The sequence below is a fragment of the Silurus aristotelis genome (genome assembly GCF_946808225.1).
Source record: "Silurus aristotelis genome assembly, chromosome: 29".
Classification (NCBI taxonomy): domain Eukaryota; kingdom Metazoa; phylum Chordata; class Actinopteri; order Siluriformes; family Siluridae; genus Silurus; species Silurus aristotelis.
Window position 1 is genome coordinate 1,240,857 of NC_139602.1, and position 21,937 is coordinate 1,262,793.

The following is a 21,937-nucleotide window of genomic DNA, read 5'->3' on the forward strand; positions in this document are numbered from 1 at the left end:
CCCTCTGGTTTTGTGGTCCAGTGTTTCTAATGTGCCCCTGAACATCTAATCATACGTGGTTCCTCAGCGAAAAGTTCCTCTTGGAATGAAGAGACCGAAACGCTGTTCCAACATCCTGATGCTCCTGTGCACAAAGCCAGCTCCATGAACACTCGGTGTTGAGGCTGGAGCAGAAGAGCTTCAGCATCCTGTATGAAGCCCTGACCTTCTCAACCCCATCAACACTTTTGAGATGATGTGCAATCGAAGCCTCCTCACCTCCTCCAACACCAGAACCTGATCTCATCAACACTGTAGATGACACGAACAAACACTGATTGCCATGTGCATTTTTTTAGCTTCCCGTTCCACATTTACTTCTTCAAGAAGCTTCACTGAGATGATGTTCCACTAGATTTCTTGGAGATGTGAGATTTCAGATCCACATCTTGGTTGCTTGTTCCATTTCATCCCATAAGGTTTGAGCCATAGCAGGCCACTCAAGATCTCTATGAAGATCTGCTTTCCATGGGTTGCATACGTGTGGAAGATCTCAAGTGACCTCCTATAGAGCTCCAAACCTTACGGGATGAATGTGAACACCACCGCAAGACCAGAGCAGTACCTGAAATCTCACAAATCTTCACGGAATCTAGTGGAACATCTTCCCAGAAGTGTGGCGATTATAAGTAGTTGGAAAAGGAGGAGAAAACGAGGTTCTCATGGATGAAAACGTCCATGTGTGCCCCGATTACGACCCAAAGACCTCAAAACCTGCTTTCTGTTCAAGGTGATGGTGATGGAATCCATGATCTTTATTTCATATCTGAATGATGGAATAATGTTCTTTTCCACCACAAAGATCTAGAGCTGATGTTCTCAGCATCCCTCAGCATCCCTCAGCCTGCCTCCAGTACAGTAATCTTCTTGCAGGTCCCCAGATCATGAAATGATTGTTGAGACTGTAACCAGTGCTCGGTGATTAACATCACCATCAACATCTTTGATTTCCCTGCTGGGGCGTTTCCTGGGACGCAACCCACAACACGGAGGAGAACTGGTCACCAGGGGTTTGTTAAATCTGTGTTCATGAAGTTACCATCGATTGCAGAAGAAAGCTACAATGAAACACAGCGTGTCACAGCTGCAAGCTGTAGAAGAACCTTTGAGAACTGGTGGAAGCGGAAGTGAAACCTTGGTGTGGTCTTCCTGCAAATTCACCAAGAACTTAATGTTCACACCAAACAATGGTTTAGGAATTTGGTGGTTTTTCACATGGTACTTGCTGGTGAGTGAGGGACCGCGCTGTAGGTAGAACCAGTGTGCTGTTGAGAATCATCTGAGAAGATCATCCAGATCTCAAATGATCAGAAGAGCAGAAAAAATGTGAAAATTAATGTTTTAATAAATTATAGGTTTATTTGAATTTTTTGATGTCACTCTGAAGGTCGTATTGAGATTTGACGTGTCACGTGATTGGCTGATGAGGCATTTCTCAGGTGTACAGGTGTTGATAATATATTGATGAATCAGCATATTTCGTATTGGCCAAAGTTTTTCGGACACCCACAAGTTCACTGCTGCTTCACGTGTTGTGCAGTCTCAGGTGTCACAGTCACGTGATTGGCTAATGAGCTTTCTACAGGTGTTTCCCTCCATATCTCTCTCTCTCTCTCTCTCTCTCTCTCTCTCTCTCTCTCTCTCTCACACATTTTCTCTCTCTTACTCCATCACACACACTCCCTCCATCTCTCTCTCTCTTTCTTTCACTCACTCTCTCTCTCTCGCTCTCTCTCTCACTCCATCACACACTCTCTCTCTCTCTCTCTCGCTCTCTCACTCCCTCCATCTCTCTCTCTCTCTTTCTCTCTCTCACTCTCTCTCTCTCTCTCTCACTCCATCACACACTCTCTCTCTCTCCTGCTCTTGCTCACTCCCTCCATATCTCTCTCTCTCTCTCTCTCTCTCTCTCTCTTTCTCTCTCTCTCTCACTCCATCACACACTCTCTCTCTCGCTCACTCCCTCCATCTCCTCTCTCTCTCTCTCTCTCTCTCTCTCTCTCTCTCTCTCTCTCTCTCTCTCTCTCACTTACTCACACACACTCCCTCCATCTCTCTCTCTCTCTCTCTCTCTCTCTCTCTCTCTCTCTCTCTCTCTCTGTCTCACTCTTACTTCTCACTCTCTCGCTCTCTTACTCTCACTTTCTCTCTCTCTCTCTCTCTCTCTCTCTCTCTCCATCACACACTCTCTCTCTCTCTCTCACTCCCTCCATCTCTCTCTCTCTCTCTCTGTCTCACTCACTCTTACTTCTCTTTCTCTCACTCTCTCGCTCTCTTACTCTCACTTTCTCTCTCTCTCTATCACACACACACACACACACACACACACACACACACACACACACACACACACACACACACACACACACACACACACACTCCCTCCATCTCTCTCTCTCTCTCTCTCTCTCTCTCTCTCTCTCTCTCTCTCTCTCTCACACCGACGTATTAAACGGAGAAGCCTCGGTCCCATGTGACGTCGTTGCCAGGCAACGCAGCCAAACAACCGCGACTTTCTCGATCTGCGCTCCAACTTCACTTTTCCTTTTACGGGAAAAAAACGACCCAAATGTCGAAACCGACGCTGAAGAAACGAGATGGTTCATCCAGCCGTGACTTGTCCTCCAAAGACCAGTCACCTACTAAAGAGTAAGAGATTTCCTCATTATCGCTAAAGAATTAATGTTCCTGTAGTTACTTCCGAGTTAAAACGGCGTTCTCGCTGCTCATGAAGATCTTGAAGCTCTTTGGTTGCACTCATAGCACTCTTGTGTATGAGAGAGAGAAATCTAGATTGAGCTGACCATCAGGAACTCTTTACAAACGGTGCTGAGCAGAAAAGCATCTTAACCTTCAAAGATTTGACAGGAGAAGAACCTGGTTTTCTGGTCCCCTGGTCCTCCATGTTAAGCTTTTTGCATGTTCTCAGAGGTTTTTTTCTTTCTTTCTTTCTGCTCACCACGTTGTTCTAATGAATAGGATTGTAACTCTGGCTGCAGGTTCTCCTCGTCACGTGTCTCTGGTGTTTCTGGGAGTTCCTCGGGCGAGGCCTTGAGGAGCTGTGAGAACATCTGGCCCGAGTGGAACGAAGCAGAGGTCAGCGCAGAGAAATGGGACGCAGCCAAAGGAGCGAAAGATGCCAAAGCGAGGAAGAGTCCTGTAAATGTGAGTTTCAAAATAAAAAACAATGAATAAACATTTACACTATTTGGGCAAAAGTATGTGGACACCTGATTCTTCCAGCCACATGTGGTGGTTCTCCAAAATGTTCTCGCAAAAACCGAAGGCACACATTTGTGTAGGACGTCTTCGGATGTGGTAGCATGAAATTTTCCCTTCACTTGAACTAGGAGACCCAAATCTGTTCCAGCATGACCCTGCCCCTGTGCACAAAGCCAGCTCCATGAAGATCTGCTTTGCATAGCTTGGAGTGGAAGATCTCCTTCTATAGAGCTCCACCATTACTAAACACTTTTGTGATAAATGTGAACGCTGACTGCACCCCCTCACTTCACCGACGTCACTACCTGACTTTACTAACACATTGCTCGGTGTCTGAATGCGCCCAAATGTGAGAAATCTTGAGGAACATCTTCCAAAGAAGAGTGGAGGAAATTCTAATAGCAAATTTGGTCCAAATGTGGAATGCGATACTCAAAAAAAGCACAAACCATACTCATGACCAGGTGTTTGCAAACTTTAGGCTAGTCTTCATTTGCTCTTCCAATGAGCACCACCCTTCTGGGAAGATGTTCCTCTAGATTTTGTGGAGATTTGTAAGATCTCATCCAGCCACAAAGGTGTTAGTAAAATCGGGGACTGATGTAGTTGAAGAAGTGAGGAGGCCTGGGGGTTATTACACTAATTATTATATATATACACATCCATAATTAGCTCCTAGTGAACGCCTTCTCAGCACCAGAGGTGGTGTTTAACACCTGGATACCACCTGCCACGTAGTGATGGGGTTCCATCTGAGCAGGTGTTCGGAGATAATCACCTTGCTCGCATCACTAGGAGAGGTGACGCTGACCTTGTGAAATCCAGGAGAGGAACGTGGGGATGCACTGTAGATCTTATTTGTGTCCTGCTACTCTATGATGATGTTCTGTGTGTCCCCAGTGGACCAGTTTTTTGAGATGGACAGTAGGTGATGTTACTATATGTATCTGTAGAGTTCAGAATCAATCGACCATTGGTCACACCTAGTTCGAGGTCTGGAAGGTACCAGGGTTGTGAGAGTAACAATGGGTTCCATGCATGGTCTCAAAGAACTTAAGAAACAGTTGGAAACATCTGGACACATTGTGTGGAATGGCACTGATGGTGTTTTTAGTTTGGGTCTGCTGGAGAAAACCACATTTGACAACGAATGGACTCTCCAAACTGTTCACGTTCCATCATCGTCAACATAAGTTGTCTGTGCTAGGGTCTCCTCACTTTAGTTTGGTGTTCCTCTTTGTTCCTTGCTTGAGCTTTAGAGGAACCGTGTCTCTGCTTCGCCTGAATTCAACCAAAACCAAACTCAGAACCACATTCCACAAATAAGATTTCCATCAACTTTTTCAAAACGTGCGTCTCTTGGTCTGGACGTTCTTTTGCCAATGATTGGACAAGTAACTCGGTTGCATTGTCTTCTAACCTTCTAAAGTTCTGGGCTGAATGGAATGAGGGCGTTGACAAATAAGTGGCATTTCCATGGATTTTATATAGCGTGGTTGTTAGCATGAGCCGAACAAAGTGAGGCGGTTCATAAGAACCTTAATCTTCAAGAGCATTTTCCATTTAATAATTGATTCGTTTCTCTCACGATGTTCTCAGCAATACTTCGAGGACCCCGAAGGGAAGGTGAAAATCCCTGCATCTTTGAACGTTCACACCTGGAAACGGCCCATGGAGCACATCGTTCAGAAGGTAAGATCGTTCCACAAACATTGTTAAACTACTCTATATATTTACGCATCGTTGTTCCAGGTTCCGAACCCAAACGCTCTGAATGGAGAAGGTAGAACCCAGAAATCCAGAATCCAGGAGTGTCGCAGAGGAGCGCCATCAGGGCCAGCATGACCTTTTCTTCTGACCTAAACTCTATCGAAAGTTTTTATGTGTTGCTTCAAGGAGTGTCTGTATACGTTGGAGTTCGATCCAATCAGATTTCAGCAATCACATGTTGCCGGGGTCAAAGTTATCTTCTGTAAGACCTTCAGAAATCAGCTCCGAGTGCGGCGGGTAGCTTAAAGTACATGTTGCTTGAAGCTGTTCCTTTAACCAATCAGATTGCGAGTTGCTCATACTGGGGCCATCCAGCAGGCGTCCAATAACCTCTGCATTTTCACGTCCTTCGATTGGATGCACTAGTCAGAGCTCACATCCCACATCTGTAGCAGAAGCTCACGTATATTGCTGTAGATTTAACAGCTGTTTTTCAGGCTTATTCTGACTGTAGGAGATCCTGAGTGTGATGCAGCTCTGATCTACTGCACTTCTCTATAATACTGATGGGTTTTGGAGACGTGGCATCATAATAATGGGATTAAGAGGTGGATTGATTCAGGTAGAACATCACAGGAGGCCTCAGGGTGAAATACACGGCCTGCCACTCAAGTATTGTGTCTGTTTATGGGTTTGACTAAGAACAACAATCCGACACAGCTTATAAACATCACGAAAGATCAGCTGAAACTACCAGCTACAACTTTACTTGGGTAATTAAATGGGTTTTGTTCCATTGTTTGGTAGTCGGTTGAATCTGAACGAATACGCTGCTTATTTACACCTGGAACCAGAGGAACATCCGGTTCCAGGTCCATCCAGAGTGAGACGTCGATTGCAAACATTTCCTAATGACCTTCCAGAGCTCCATGAAGGATTTCCGCTAGTGTTTTGCGAATACAATGATTTTCATCGACGGCTTAAGATGAATTTGGAGATGAATTGTAGAAGAAAATGAGAACTAGAAGGAGAAACAGCACCAGGAGATAACTCCAACAGCCTTATTACTAGTATATAGTCAGAAATAATACATTTTAACGTTTATTTTATTCCAGACGCCGGCAGTCGTCCAAAATGAGTCATGTGATCTCATGTCAGCCAATGAGCACCTAATGTCCAGCGAAGTAAGTATTAATAAACAGATTTGTACCAAAAGTGGACGCACGTATGTCCTACTGGTGTTTATCTCAACCCTCAGCTCATGCGCCGGATCATCAGCGAGATCTACATTGTATGGGAAGTGTGCAGCAGACAACCAAGTGAGGGCAACTCTACATCTGAGGAGGCCACTGCAAGCCCCTGGAGACCCTGGGAGCACATCTATTCCCTCTGCAAAGCGGTGAAGGGCCACATTCCTCTCTTCAACGCCTATGGGAAATACGTGGTTCGTCTCTACTGGATGGTAAGTTCTCATGAAGCTCATGGAGCCATTGGTGCTATCATTGGAAAATTTGACCGCAGGGATGTTCTTCAGTGCTGGATTTTATAAATAATCTCAAGTCCTTCAAATATAAATATGTATATACGAGGGATATACACACACACTATAAGGCCAAAAGTTTGTGCACCCCTGATTATCCCACCAATGGTTCAAACCCTAAACTGGAACAACTGAAATTGTATTTCCCTTGGAACTTAGAGACTCAAAGACTGTATCACGATGGTGCTTCTGTGCACAATGCAATCTCCAGGAAGACAGGATGTGTTGGAGAAGTATGGAGAAGAACTACACCTGTATAAAGCCCTGACCTTCTCAACTTTGGAATGAACTGTAGCCTTGTGATCTCCTCCAACATCTCATTAACACTCTTGTAGATAATGAACGAACACACCCTAAAATCTGTTAGAAAGCCTTCCCAGAAAAAAATAGAGAAGCTTTATTATAATGGTATGTCCAACAATGGGTGGTCAGTGGAGCCACTTTGTATGTTGAATTTTGTCTTTAAAACTCCAACGTGGTTCATCATCTAAATCCAGTGTTTTGAATTCGCTCAGACTCGTACGAGCGACTCCACAGCGTAATCTATTAGCTGTTTATCAGCTCTGTGATGCAGCGTTAGAGAAAAGCTCACGCTGACCCCTGCGTGATATCGACACTAGTGATCAGGCGGTAAAGCGTGAGTAAGAGGTGAAACTCTCCACACCTACAGCCACGTACGTCTGCTTTCTTCTTCCTCTTTAGGATGCCAGAAGATGTCCTGCAGGCAGTGATTAAGTGAGAACACCAGGCTTATCTGTCAACTGAGCGTGTGTGTGTGTGTGTGTGTGTGTGTGTGTGTGTGTGTGTGTGTGTGATGGGTATTTAAATGTGCCTCCACAAGTGCTGCAGCTTCAGTTTGCACCAACTATTTTATATATTTATTAATAATAAAATAACATCCATTATAAAAAACATAAACAATTCATTTGAATTATATTAGTTGTTATTTTATTATTTATATATATATATAATATTATTATTAATTATATATATTAATTATAAATAATTTTACATATTGAACAATATTATTAGTAGTAATGAATGAATCAATTAGTATTCCCTTTATTGCTACTAACGAATTAGTAGTAATAATAATAATAATAATAATAATAATAATAATAATAATAATAATAATATACATTTGAACAATATATTAAACATTATAATATTTAGTAGTAGTAAATATGAATAAATATGAATGAATGAATGAAGAAAAAGGTGTTTATATATTACTATTATTATTACAAATTATATAATAATAATAATAACCCTAATCATTTATTTTCATTATTATTAGTGTGAGAATAAGCAATTTTAACAATACTGTATATTGAACATGAACATCATTATGATTATTATTATTAGAAGTAGCCGTAGTGATAAATAAATAAATAAATAAATTAGTATTGCTATTATTTATTAATAATAATAATAACAATCATAATAAAAATATATAGTTTTAATTAAAAAAAATATATTATTAAAATGAAATTACAATTTTAACAATATATTAACCACATACTATTATTATTATTATTATTATTATTATTATTTAATTATTATTTAATTATCAGTAGCTCAAAAGATTTAATGAATGAAATAATTAATTAATTCATATACTACTAACACTACTATGATGATAATGATAATATTAATAATAATCATTTAAGAGCAGTCTCTCTCTCTCTCTCTCTCTCTCTCTCTCTCTCTCTCTTTCTCTCTCTCTCTCTCTTTCTATTAAAATCAAGTACACTTCAGTCAAGGACTGAACCCCTACACTAATGGACTTTGGGTATCCAAATATAAATAAAAAAAAATCTGGTAAAATTAATCTCTTGACACACGTGGCTTCTCTCCAGTAAAGCTGAATCGAGAGAATATTCAGTCTCGAGTGCAGCTAAAGCAGTTACAGTAACATTTCATGGGCGAGTCTTCACAGGAACCCGCTGAGATATCACCCCGGTGTTATCGGATATACATTGGTACATTAAAAGTGTGTATCTGATTTGCTCCTATTTCTGTCTCAGGGCTGCTGGAGGAAGATCACAGTTGACGATTGGTTGCCGTTTGACGAAAAAAACAATCTGCTACTTCCAGCGAGTGCCAACCAATCAGAACTCTGGCCTATGCTGCTGACTAAGGGAATACTGAAGCTGGCCAGTACGGAGTAAGTACATATGCGTTATCATTATCGTTATGATGAGTGCTTTTGTCACCCTGAAAAACATCATGGTATCGAATAAAAAAGACACATATAGCGCAAGTTCACCTGCGTGGTGAGATAAGGTCGAGACGGTGCTCTGCCACGTCCATGTCACTTTAATGCCTCAAGTTGAATCGACGAGGAGAGAAAACTGTGAAATGGTGCACTTAATTAATAGCTGCTGGCCTGCTCGAACGCAGCATCCCGTGAGGCGCAATTAGGGCATCAGCCATCTGGATTCTTCAAGAACGAGAAAGAGAACAGAGGAGCAACAGGCCACACACATGCACACACATCCAGTTACTTGAAACTGCCACGTAACGAAGTCGAACGCTTCAATTCAGTTCCACCAGGTTCAGTTCTTCGTCTAGCTCATTAGATTAGCCCACAAGTAGATTTAGTCTTAATACAAACACCAGTAGGATGTATAGAGAAACTGCCCACAGTCGTATCAGCCTTAAACGATGAGTAATGTTTTTTTTAGCTTTGTCATTTGCTGTTGCGAATCTTTTTAGGATGGTGCAGGATACCAGCAAAGAGATAGAAGAGTTCAGCGTCATCCACTGTCTGACTGGATGGATCCCGGAGTTTCTCCCGATTAAGTAAGACCCTCCTACAACTTGGATTATTTTGTTAATTTGTCATCCATTGTTTTTAGCTATGTTTATTATGTGTAATTACATTAAATTAACCAACAATCCAACCACATATTCAACCTAAACAACACTTTATACAATCCAATCAATCAACCAAACAGTTCACTGAACCTTCCAAACAACTTTACTTTTAATCACCACATTATCTGTGTAAAGCTGCTTTGAGACAATGTTCATTGTTAAAAGCGCTATACAAATAAAAATGAATTGAACTCATCAAACCACCCAATTAACCAATCACCCAATCAGATCAACAAACATCTTATCAAACAATCCAGTCAACCAATCAGTTCACTGAACCAACCAAACATCTGATCAACCTCTGTAACCAACCAATTACCCAATCTTCTAAACAGACCAACCAAACAACTAGTCCCTCACCAAACCAATCAAACTCATCGAACTACCCAATAAACTATCACCTAATCAGATCAACAAACATCTCATCATCCCTCCTAACCATTCGTCCAATTACCTAACCAACCAATCAAATTACCCTATCAACCAATCAGTTCACTGAACCAACCAAACATCTGATCAACCTCTGTAACCAACCAATTACCCAATCTTCTAAACAGACCAACCAAACAACTAGTCCCTCACCAAACCAATCAAACTCATCGAACTACCCAATAAACTATCACCTAATCAGATCAACAAACATCTCATCATCCCTCCTAACCATTCGTCCAATTACCTAACCAACCAATCAAATTACCCTATCAACCAATCAGTTCACTGAACCAACCAAACAACACATCAAAGCCAATCAACCATTGACAAGATTGACAAACATTTCATCAAAATATCCAATAAACCAACCAAAAAAAACTCATCATCCCCCCAATCCACCATTTACCCAATCAGATTAACAAACATCTCATCAAAGTACCAATTCAACCTTCTCAATCAACCACTTACCCAATCAGTTCCCCAAACAACTCAATCAACCAACCAATAATATTTCCTCTGCCTCAGAACCTTGTCTAAGAATGAAAGTGTGTATATTAACATGAAGTGTAAACACATTCTCTCTGGTCACATGACACATGTTGTGTCCATGGCCAAGTGATTATGACTGTGATTTTCTTTAACAGGGTGTGGGATCCTCCTGTATGTTGTAGCTAGAACAGTGTACGCAAAACTGACTAGAGGCTTTATAAATCAAACTGCAGGGTACTTCAGCTAAAATTCAGAAGGTTAAAAATAAAGGTCCAGTTGGTTCTTTATTTGTCTTTAGTGCCGAAAGGTGCAGGGTGATAAATTTGGCGCGATTGTGTACAGTGTATTGATTTCAGAGACATTATGTTTTCCTCTAATTGCTGTTCATTGATTGATACGCTCGCTGTTCATTCAGCTGGTTAGCTTCGGATCATTAATCCCCTCAGCAGGATATTAATCGATACAAAACCAGTGGCGTGCGAACAGGAACCGTAATCTGATTTAAAGGCTACCACTGCTAACCCTCAAATGCTCAGGTGTATACATGAGATCATTGTTAGTCGCTCTGGATGCGGATGTCTGTTAAATGTAAATGTAGCGGCTCAGGATACTGGCAGTTCTGTAGGGTATATACTTTTTAGTAAGTGGTGAGTAACCGTTGGTTTGGTCAGCAGGCCCAGGTCAAGGTACGTCACAGAGATATGGGGATACCTGAAAGACACCATTCCGAAGTTTCAGCCGACGGAGGAGAGCGCCGAGGATGGACGGCCATCGATCGACTTAAATGCCACCGGGGATTCACCAAAAGAGGCTAACAGAGAAAAAGGTACTGGAGAAGGTATGTCCAAGAGCAAGCATGCACATACAGCGTGTATCATTTGGGAGGTGGTAGCTCAGTGGTTAAGGTTTTGGGTTATTGATCAGAAGGTCAGGAGTTCAAACCCCGGTATCACCAAGCTGCCACTCTTGGGGCTCCTTAAACCTCAGGGGTACTATAACGACCCTGTAAGAATAAATTCAGTCTACTGTAAAGTTCATGTGCCCTTTCTTTCTTTAGCTGCTAGCACGAACTAGCGGAAATCCTTCACCAAGATAGAAAGACATATTGGATGTGTGTGTGTGCTGGTGTTGGTTACATTTATCCCTGTATATCAGTATATTGTGTTGCTATCCATGTCTATAGTGTAACATGCATTATTTACTCACAGAATGCTTCCGGGACACGAAATTTAAATCGACATGCTAAAACCGTCAACAAAATATCAATAATTCCGTCTCTGTGCTCCATTGGGCCATGTGCTAAGGTCAAGGTAAGCATTCTCGACAGGTTTATTAGCCAAAAAAACAACGACACGGTTTAAAGGAAGCGACCGACCCGCTCTCCGAAAGCATCCTCAGCTAGCATACATGAAAAACACACAAAACGACAGCTATGGGAAATTTGACATTGACGTACGAGAACGCGGGAAGACGTATCAACGCGTCGCCTTGCGCCTCCCGTCGAGAGAAAGAGAGAGGATTAGCGCTACCATATGGCTCATCTGGGTCATTAGCTTCAGTAGGTTAATGACTGAATTCCAGCATGCTGAAAGCTGGAAGGTCTGCTATTGAAAATCTCGCTCTGTGCTCCGTCTTTTCCCTCTCGCTCTTTCACTGGTGGTCGGTACCAATTAATCAGGCAGGGATTGTAACATGCTGTGGCATACATACACTTGGCACCAAGCCCTAGATCCTCCATGCCTCAAGGAATATCTCCTCGGCACGCTCGCGTACACATATAGCTCATCCTATTAATATTGCAGGAACATTTACAGTGCGTTTTCCCTTAGAACATGAAGAATAGGTCATCTCATTAACCCTAGAACCCTGTTCCATATATAATTTATTTAATTCTGTAAGGACTCGATACTCACCTGCCTCATCTGTAGAAGCAGGACCAGTGAATGCTCATGTGACATTCAGGAACAGAATGGATTTAGTTCCAGATGTTTCACTTCAGGCTTGTGTCATTTCCATTCTCTGTGATCGCTCAGTAGTTATGAGACAAGATCTTAAGCTACTGTTAAAGTCAAACATCAGAATGCAGAAAAAGTGATTTGTGGTCCCAGAAGTTCTCCTGTTGATCAGAACATTTGTGGGCTGAAACGCTTTCTTGAGATTTAAAGGAACAGGATGTCTGCTGATGATCTACGACAGGTTATGGTCACCTGATCTTCTGCATTCACTTTTATGCCATTTGGCAAACCCCCCCTATTCGGAGAGATTCCTTTAAACAAGCATGGACTTGAAGGTTAAGAGTTGATCAAGGGCACAGCCGTGGAACCAGTGCAGGGATTTGAACTCATGGACTTTAGAGGACAGAGGTTCCTCTCTTGTTAGCCGAGACATTCAATAAGATGCCCAATTGTGGTTCGTTCTGCCTTCAGTTTTTTCTTCAGTACATGAAAAGCATCTGTGAAAGGGTTTGTCTTTACAAAGCAGAGGATCCTGCGATACCCTGTTCAATCACATCTTAATGGCTTCATTTCAGATCTTTTGTGATGGTGGACTGAGGCAAAATAACAAAATGATTAGTCACTTTCCAAACACTCACAGACCCAATTGTGTACAATTCCATCTTATAAACCCATATGTTTAGTCACAAAAACATAGAACATAGAAAACATATCGAATCAGAACCATTTGATGTGTCAAACGAAAAACACAACAAAGAACACCCAGAACTGTTAAGCAGCTAGAATCCTGTAATACACACACAAGGCACAACATTCCGTTCCCAAAACTTCAGCAAATGGTTTCCTCGGTTAATAGATGTATACGAACAGAAGACATTAGACTACTTTTTTAAGATGTGTTGCAACAAATAAATTTAAAACAACCTCAATGATTTCTCCTAAAAATAATCTGTATTCTCAGTTCGAACAATGAATATTCTTTTATTAAATTTTTATTGTGCAAAGAATATTGATTTATGAGATTAGCATTTGGTTTTATTTACATTATACACAGCGTTCCAACTTTTTTTTTTTTTTTTTTTTTTTTAATTGGGGTTTGTATCATTAGCAATTTGTTGTTTTGTAAACATGTGAGGTCATGATTTGTTGCCCCTCCCAAAATGACAGAAATGCTCTGTTCCAGTACAGCATGTGCTACGGTTGTGCAATTACACATATGTACAGCATATGCACTGTTCTTCCGTCTGTCTGATTACTCTCTCTCTCTCTCTCTCTCTCTCTCTCTCTCTCTCTCTCTCTCTCTATCTCTCTCCTTCTCTCGTGCCGGTCTAGGCAGTGGACCTCCTCCAGCTCCTCGGATAATCGTGTGTGCCAGTTTCCATCCATTTAACCTGCAGGAGAAGAAGACCTCCATGCTGGGCCAGATGGTACTCTCTTGTTTAATTCCACAAATATTGAAATACATTCGTTCCACAACGACAGACTTTCATTCGCTCTTACAATAAGCTCAACTCTTCTGGGAAGATGTTCCATTAGATTTTGTGTGGATTTGTGAGATTCCAATCAGCTCCTTAGTAAAATCAGGTTCTGATAAAGAAGTGAGTAAGTGAGGAGGTCTGGGGTGGGTGGTGTTCGCATTCATCCCGATAGGGTTGGATCTCAAAAGCAGGCCGGAGCTTACAACCTAAGGAAAGCAGATCTTCACGGACCTGGATTTGTGGACTTACGGTCATGCTGGAACAAGTTTGGGTCTCCTAGTTGGAGTCGAGGGCAGAATTTCATGCTAACGTTCAATTTGATGCTGCATTTAGCAAAAGACATCAACATGGCTGCTCAGAACACAGACTTTCTAGTGTTTTGTATTTTTAAATGGGTTCTATTGTAGAAACGTCAACATACAGACATATACACCTTCATTAATCTAGAACTGTAATGTTCATTGGGTCAAAACATCAGACGAACGTGGTGGAACTTATTTTCCCGAGTTTCAATTTCCGAGATACATTTCGTAGCTTAGAAGCGCTTTTGGGCAAAACCTCTGTAATATTTAGTTTAATCGAATAATTTAATAAAATTGCATTAAATAATAATAAACTAAATATTACATATAATATATGATAATATGGAAATGCAGAAAAAAAAATTACGTTTATAAATAAATGTATAAATAAAAAAAAGGATTGAATGAAAGAATGATCCATAGTGAGAAAAAAAACCTAGCATGCTAGGTATTCCGTGCATGCTAATCAGCAACACATATGTTCACTTTTGCTAATTACTGAAAATGTTATTTTGTGCTAAATTGATCATATATTGGTTCTGGGAGACTTCTGGAGACTTTTCGAGATTTCCATAGAGTTTCTGAGACTTTTCAGACTTTCGGAGAGATTTTTAGACTTTCGGAGAGCTCCAGAGAGGCTTTGATTGGACCGAATGCACCATTGTATTGAAGATCGTTCTTTTTGCAGCAAACTTTGCAAATAGGTGTGTGTGTGTGTGTGTGTGTGTTATTCAGGCAGACGCATCACAGACACTGCGACAAAACGGACTCTGTCAGCTCCACAGCCACTCGATCCTGCTCACTCGTACCAGAGACTGCCCCCTGGTGGCTGTACCTCCCCTCGCACCTTATTCCAAATGTATCCGTACCCAGAAGGAAACTGATATTACGGACGAACCCAAAAGTGGGTCTGCGTAGATGTGTGTGTGTGTGTGTGTGTGTGTGTGTGTGTGTTTGTGTGTGACACACTGAAGTGTCCTCCAGCTACAATACTGTATAATAAAACATAATTATATAACAATGTGTTTGTTTTCCTGCAGAAATCCCAGTCGAGAGGCCTGAGCAGTACGTCGCGGTGGCAAGTCCTTTCATCAACTACAAACTCACACCCCTTATAATGTACGCTGTGTGTGTGTGTGTGTGTGTGTGTGTGTGTGAGTGTGATTCTGTTATTTAAAACTGTGATGCTGTTTCTCTAATAGATGCAGGGTCTGGCTGTGTGTGCTTTGTGCTGAACAGTCGTGTGTGTGTGTGTGTGTGTGTGTGTGTGTGTGTGTAATTGAGCTAAGTACACTCCTGTGTGTGGGAGGAAGGGTGCATTTAGATATCAAGACCGCTATCAAGCTTCAAACATCGATTTGTTTGGCTGTCTTACAGAACATGCACCATTACGAGTCAATACACACCTTCATAATGCAGAGTCCCTTATAGCGTGTGTGTGTGTGTGTGTGTGTGTGTGTTTTTGTACTGCAGTGATTCAAATATGCCTCCAAGGCTGCTTGGTCAACGACGCAACACATCCACCTCTAACCTTGATTCATTCTCGGAGTCAGAAGAGAACGAGGACCGTGACTCCGCCCACCTTGACATCACTAACACCAACCACAAATCGGATGATTCTGAGGTACGACCTGCGTCCACGTGCTGAGCAGCTGAAAGGAAATTTGTAATGGTTTTTGATGATATTAATGGAAGTTGTATTGGTTTTAATGGTTATAATGGAAATTGGATTGGTTTTTTAATGGGAAATTTACTGTTTTAATGGTTATAATGAGAGTTGGATTGGTTTTGATGGTTTTAATGGGAATGGTATTGTGTTTAATTGTTATAATGGGAGTAATATTAGTTTTAGTGGCTTTAATGGAAATAGTATTGGTTTTAATGGTTATAATGGGAGTTTTATTGGTTTTAATGGGAACTGTATTGGTTTTAAAGGGATTTGAATTCGTTTTTATGATTGGGGGGGATTGTATCAGTTTTTAATGGTTGTAATGAAAATTGTATTGGTTTTAATGGTTATAATGGGAGTCACATTGGATATAATGGTTTAAATGGGAATTGTATTGGTTTTAATGGTTGTAATAGGGGTTGTATTGGTTTTAAAACCAATAAAACACTTTTGGCAACTTGTACTGTCGATCACAGGTTTGTATCAAGTGGAAACCATTAGGGACCATTAGGACATCATTAAAGCTTGCAGATTCCTGGAATTCCTTTCTTCTCTTCAAGGAATTCAAGGAATTATAGAAATGTGTGAAATGTCGCTGTGCTTCAGTTGCTTGGTTGTGCAGTTGTTAAGTTGTATAGATGCTCGGTTGTGCGGCTGCTCGGTTGTGCGGCTGCTCGGTTGTGCGGATGTTCGGTTGTGCGGATGTTCGGTTGTGCGGCTGTTCGGTTGTGCGGCTGTTCGGTTGTGCGGCTGTTCGGTTGTGCGGCTGCTCGGTTGTGCGGCTGCTCGGTTGTGCGGCTGCTCGGTTGTGCAGATGTTCGGTTGTGCGCTCTGAATTCTCTGAATGCAGCATGTGTGTAAATGTGACACTGCTGGGAGGCGGCAGTGAACCCTGACTGCCTCTGCAACCCGTCTGTCCGGCACCAATGTCAGCAGAAGTCTCTCCTCCAGCGCATGCAGAGGAACCGAGAGAGAACATAACACTGGTGCTGTTATGTAAAAAAAAAAAAATTAAGTAGAAAAAAGGACAGGTCATGTCCTCAACGGTATAAAAAGCAGCACAATTATCCTGTCAGTCATTAGGGCAGATGTCTCACTGGGGGTTTAGGAAGGACCGAGCAAAATGGATGGTTGTGTGTGTGTGTGTGTGTGTGTGTGTGTGTGTGTGTGTGTGTGTGTGTGTGTGTGTGTGTGTGTGTCCAGCGAGCATTCCTTTGTAATTTAAATGTAGTTTTGTAAATCAAGGAATTCTAGAAATGTAGGAAATGTCGCTCTACTGAAGCACGGTGGTGATAGCACCAAGATACAAAGCTCTTCTCTTCTCTTCTCTTCTCTTCTCTTCTCTTCTCTTCTCTTCTCTTCTCTTCTCTTCTCTTCTCTTCTCTTCTCTTTCCAACACACACACACACACACACACACACTGACTCACAGCCTGTTTCTGACTCACTGCTGTCGTTGGTCAGATGTGGCACAGAGACGAACCCTTAATTGTCCTCCACATCTAAACGCCACAGTGGGATGACACCTCAGGCCGTAGCACATGGTTGAGGAAGAAAGTGGAGAAAATAATAAAATAAAAAGGTTTCAGTAACGCTGTTGCCATGGTGACACCTACTTTCTATCGCTTTAAACAAGTTGTCTGAAGGAACGCTTGGGAGATGCGGCGATTGCTCCACTTAATTAGTGGTTAAATACTGAAATGCTAATCAGGCAGTGTGGCTAATCCTTACACCACCACACCATCCTCAACTCCAGCTCCAACTCTAACTCCATCTCTCACTCTCCCTCCAACTCATTACCTTTCTCCAACTCCAACTCCAACTCCAACACCCCCAACAACTCCAACACGCCCATCCAACTCCAATTCCAACACTCCCTGCAACTCCCCCTTCAACTCCAACTCCAACACCCTCTCCAACTCCTCCTTAAACTTCAACTCCCTCTCCAACTTCAACACCCCTTTCCAACTCCCTCTCCAACTCCTACTCCCTCTCCAACTCCAACACCCGATCCAACTCCAACACCCGATCCAACTCCAACACCCCGATCCAACTCCAACACCCCGATCCAACTCCAACACCCCGATCCAACTCCAACACCCTCTCCAACTCCAACTCCAACTCCCTCTCCAACTCCAACTCCCTCTCCAACTCCAACTCCAACTCCCTCTCCAACTCCAACACCCTCTCCAACTCCCCCTCCAACTCCAACACCCCCATCCAACTCTAACTCTATCTCTCAATCTCCCTCCAACTTCAACTCACTACATTTCTCCAACTCCAACTCTCCCTTTAGCTCCAACTCTCCATCTTTTCTCTCCTTCTCTCCTTCTGTTCTTCCAGCTTGAAGCTCTCTCAGCAAACATTGTGGATGCGAACGATCTTTAACTCTTTAATGATTTGAGTGTACATTTGCACTCACAACCTTTTTCATCATTAATTTATCAGATCTTTATTATTATTATCATTATTATTATTATTATTATTATTATTATTTGTTGTTGTTGTTGTTGTTGTTGTTTACTCTGTATTTTCTTGTTTATCTCCTCCCAGGTTAAAGCATCTGAGATCCAGAGGACTGACAAAAACGTCGCAGACGGTAACGATCGCTTACATTCTTTTTTTTTTTTTTACCCGCATGCACATTTCACGTACACGATACCGCCAAAAGTATCGGGACACCCGACTTTTCTAGCCGTATGAGCTTCTTCTACAAACTGTTCCCACAAAGTCGGAGGCGCACCACTTTACAAGATGTCCCTTGACCCAGGAGATCAAACTCGGGTCCATGAAGATCTGCTTTCCATGGGCTGGATGTGTGTGGAAGATCTTGAGTGGCCTCCTATAGAGCTCGAACTCTATGGAACACATTTGGGATGAATCTGAACGGCTAGAACATGAAATCTGGTGGAACATCTTCCCAGAAGAGTGGAGGTGTGATGGTGAGGTGTCCACAAACTCGAGTCTCATGTCATCACGTGAAGCAGCTGCCGACTCGGAAGCCGTCAGTGTTCTAATAAGGGATCAGATGGTATCTGATGGCTGGAGAACTTTGCTATCACCATTACACAGTTTTTTTCTTTCTTTCTTTCTTTCTTTCTTTCTTTCTTTCTTTCTTTCTTTCTTTCTTTCTTTCTTTCTTTCTTTCTTTCTTTCTTTCTTTCTTTCTTTCTTTTCTTTCTCACATTCTCTCTTACATGCCTGGTCTTTCTCTTTTTAAATAGCATTGCACAAACAGACAGATACCCACCTACACACACACACACACACACACACACACACACACACACACACACACACACACACACACACATACACACACTATCTATCCGATCGTGACTCTGCACTTGGCCCCTCATCACGACAGGCCAATTACATGCTTTCCTACGGAGCCTAGTGTGTTGCTAAGTAACACCTGGAGCAAGCTAAATGAAGCGGCCTCTGCTCTGGCTTCTGTGGAACATCTACATTACCACCAGGTCCATCGCCTTCTTCAGCTCCATCTTTTCTTCTTCTTCTCCATCTCCATATGTCCCTAAAACGTCGTCTTCTACGTTTCCCCCTTTTTTTCTTCTCCATTCCTTTCCCTCACTATTCACTTCTGTATCACTTTTCTAATTTACTTCTTCATCTTCAGCCTTTTCTTTTTCTTTTACTCCTTTTTGTCTTTTTTTTCCCTCCATCTTCAAAATTACTACCAAGCCCATCTCCTGATCCTCCGTCTTCTCCATCTCCATCTTCTTTCTTTTTCTTCTTCTATTGTTCTTTCTTTATTTTTTTTTCCTTCTCTACTTCTACTTCATCTTCTTCACCTTCTTCTTCTATTTATTCTTCTTCTATTCCTCCTAAATCCCCTGCTCTTCTTCTCCATCTTGTTGTTGTTGTTCTTTTTCTTCTCCCCCTATTCCTTTTTTCTACTCCTTTTTTTCTTCTTTTATCTACTTTTCTTCTCCATTCCTTCCTCTTTCACTACTCATTCTCTTTTTTCTTTTTTTCCAACTACTCTTTCTTTTTTACTTTTTCTTCCTGTCTTTTTTTCTTCTTCTTCTCCTTCTCCATTCTCTCCTTTTTCTTTTTCCCCCATCTATACCCTTTTCTCTTTCTTATTATTCTTCTATTCCTTCTCCATTCTCTTTCTCCATCTTTATCATCTTCTTCTTCTCCTCCCCATTCCTTTTTTTTCTACTCTACCCGTTCACTTCTCCACATCATTCTCCTTTTCTGTCTTCATCTTCTGTATCTTTCTTCTTCTTCTTTTTCTCATTCTCTATCTTTTTCTCCATCTCTCTCTTCTCCTTGTTCTCCTTCCCTATTCCTTCTTTTCCTTCTCCATTTCTTTCTCTAGCTTCTTTTTTTTTCTCAATGTCTTTCTTTCATTCATTCTTCTTCATCTAATTTTCTTTATCAGTCTCCTTCTTCTTCTTCTTCTTCTACTGTTCCACCTTCTTCTAGAATCAGGAGTCTGTAGGACACGTTTAAAAAAAGCAAACCAGACCAACAAATCCTGTAGAAGAACGAATGATGAAAACAGAACGCACATCAAAACCTTGCTGTCTGTTACTTTTGTCATTGTCAGATGCTGATTCGGTTCTTGGGAAGGAAACCACACTGGTCCAGGAGAACTTCACTCTTCCAGAAACCTGGATCCATATGGAAGACTTCATTAAGTGCTTTCAGTGAGGGTTCACCCACAGAAACATTTCATTACTCATGATAGCGATATCTAAAGACCAGCGTTTCTCTGTCATGTAAATTTCACCTGATGCTTCCTGGATCTCTTAGGATGTTGCTGGTGTTTCACATGGAGAGCAGCTTCACTTACCAGTACCAGAAGTCAGAATATAAGGTATACTGTTCTTCTTCTTCTTCTTTTCCTCCTTCTATTCCTTATTATTCTCATTCTCCATCTCTTTTTGATCTTTTTCTTCTTCTCCTCCCTCATTTCTGTTTCTTTCTTTTGCTTCTTCTTCTCCATCTTCTTCATACTCTTCTCCCCTTATTACTTCTTCTCCTCTATTTACTTCTCCTTCTCAGTCTCTGTCTTCTTCTTCTTCTTCTTTTTCTCCTCTAACACCAGCATCATCATCATCTACTTCTCCTCTATCCTATTTTCTTCTTCTTCTTCTCCATCTCTTCATATTCTTCTCCCCTTATTACTTCTTCTCCTCCATTTCCTTCTTCTCTCTCTGTCTTCTTCTTCTACTTTTTTTCTCTTCTAGCTCCATCCTCATCATCATCATCATCATCATCATCATCATCATCATCATCATCATCATCATCATCATCATCATCATATTCACCACCATAATTATCATCATCGTCGTCATCATCATCATCATCGTCTTCTTCTTTTTCTTCTTCTTCTTCCTTTTCTTCTCCTTCTCCTCCTCCTTTTTCTTCACTATCTCAAACTTCTTCTTCATTATTTTCTTCTCCCCCTATTCATTCTTCTTCTCCTTCTTCTCCTTATCCATCTCTTCCTCTATCCTTTTCTTCTTCTTTTTCTTCTCCATTTCATTCTTCCCCTCTCTTTCCCTTTCGGCTCTTCATCTCATTCTCTTTCTCCATCGTCTGCTTTTTCTCTTTTTTCTTCTCTTTTTTTCTCTCTGCCATTTTCACATATTCGATGCTGGAGTTACAGGTTTTTTGGTCTCCAAATTCAAGTGTATGGAAAACGACTCGAAAACTCAGGTGTCCCACAATCCTGTGAAACATCTTCCCAGAAGATCGGAGCTCGTTATTGGAGTAAACGGAGCCTCCTCTTATATTCACCATTATATTTCTTCTTCTCTCTTTAAGGCACAAGATGAGAATCGCTGTTACTTCTTGACTGTGGACAACCTGTGGCCTACAAAGATCCTCATCTGTTACTCAGCACTGATACGCTGGGGAGATACCAGTCACGAGCGTAAGACACACACACACACACACACACACACACACACACACACACACACACACACACACACCTCTACCATATATGCATTATTTAATATTTACGTCTTATGTCCAGGAAAGGATTGCGTTCTCAGACCTGCTCATCTGTGTGTTGAACCTTTCTCGTGGAAGAACATCCAGGTTCATCCTCCCCTGCTGACCATCAACACCACGTCCTGCAAGGCATCAGTTCTCACCTTGCCACCAGGGTATATAAAATTCTTAACTCCATCCTCTTCTTCTCATCACCTATTCCTTCTTTGTCTACTGTTTTCTTCTCCCTTA

At 41.6% G+C, this 21,937-nt stretch overlaps 1 protein-coding gene across 5 annotated transcripts in view; it reads left to right on the plus strand.

The window, feature by feature from the left end:
- Positions 1-2,346: 2,346 nt before the first annotated feature.
- adgb (androglobin) overlaps positions 2,347-21,937 on the plus strand; it is a 33,435-nt gene continuing 13,844 nt past the window's right edge. For 4 of the 5 annotated variants that reach the window (XM_083535671.1, XM_083535674.1, XM_083535675.1 and 1 more), the window contains exons 1-17: positions 2,347-2,688; positions 3,039-3,204; positions 4,861-4,953; positions 6,087-6,155; positions 6,230-6,433; positions 8,539-8,678; positions 9,230-9,316; positions 10,984-11,150; positions 13,600-13,694; positions 14,783-14,951; positions 15,088-15,166; positions 15,521-15,671; positions 18,269-18,314; positions 20,292-20,391; positions 20,498-20,561; positions 21,515-21,623; positions 21,729-21,861. In XM_083535671.1, the coding sequence (XP_083391797.1) occupies positions 2,609-2,688; positions 3,039-3,204; positions 4,861-4,953; positions 6,087-6,155; positions 6,230-6,433; positions 8,539-8,678; positions 9,230-9,316; positions 10,984-11,150; positions 13,600-13,694; positions 14,783-14,951; positions 15,088-15,166; positions 15,521-15,671; positions 18,269-18,314; positions 20,292-20,391; positions 20,498-20,561; positions 21,515-21,623; positions 21,729-21,861 (1,952 nt within the window). In that variant the 5' untranslated portion in view covers positions 2,347-2,608. The remainder of the gene's footprint in view (positions 2,689-3,038; positions 3,205-4,860; positions 4,954-6,086; positions 6,156-6,229; positions 6,434-8,538; positions 8,679-9,229; positions 9,317-10,983; positions 11,151-13,599; positions 13,695-14,782; positions 14,952-15,087; positions 15,167-15,520; positions 15,672-18,268; positions 18,315-20,291; positions 20,392-20,497; positions 20,562-21,514; positions 21,624-21,728; positions 21,862-21,937) is intronic. The other variant, XM_083535672.1, reaches the window with a different exon arrangement.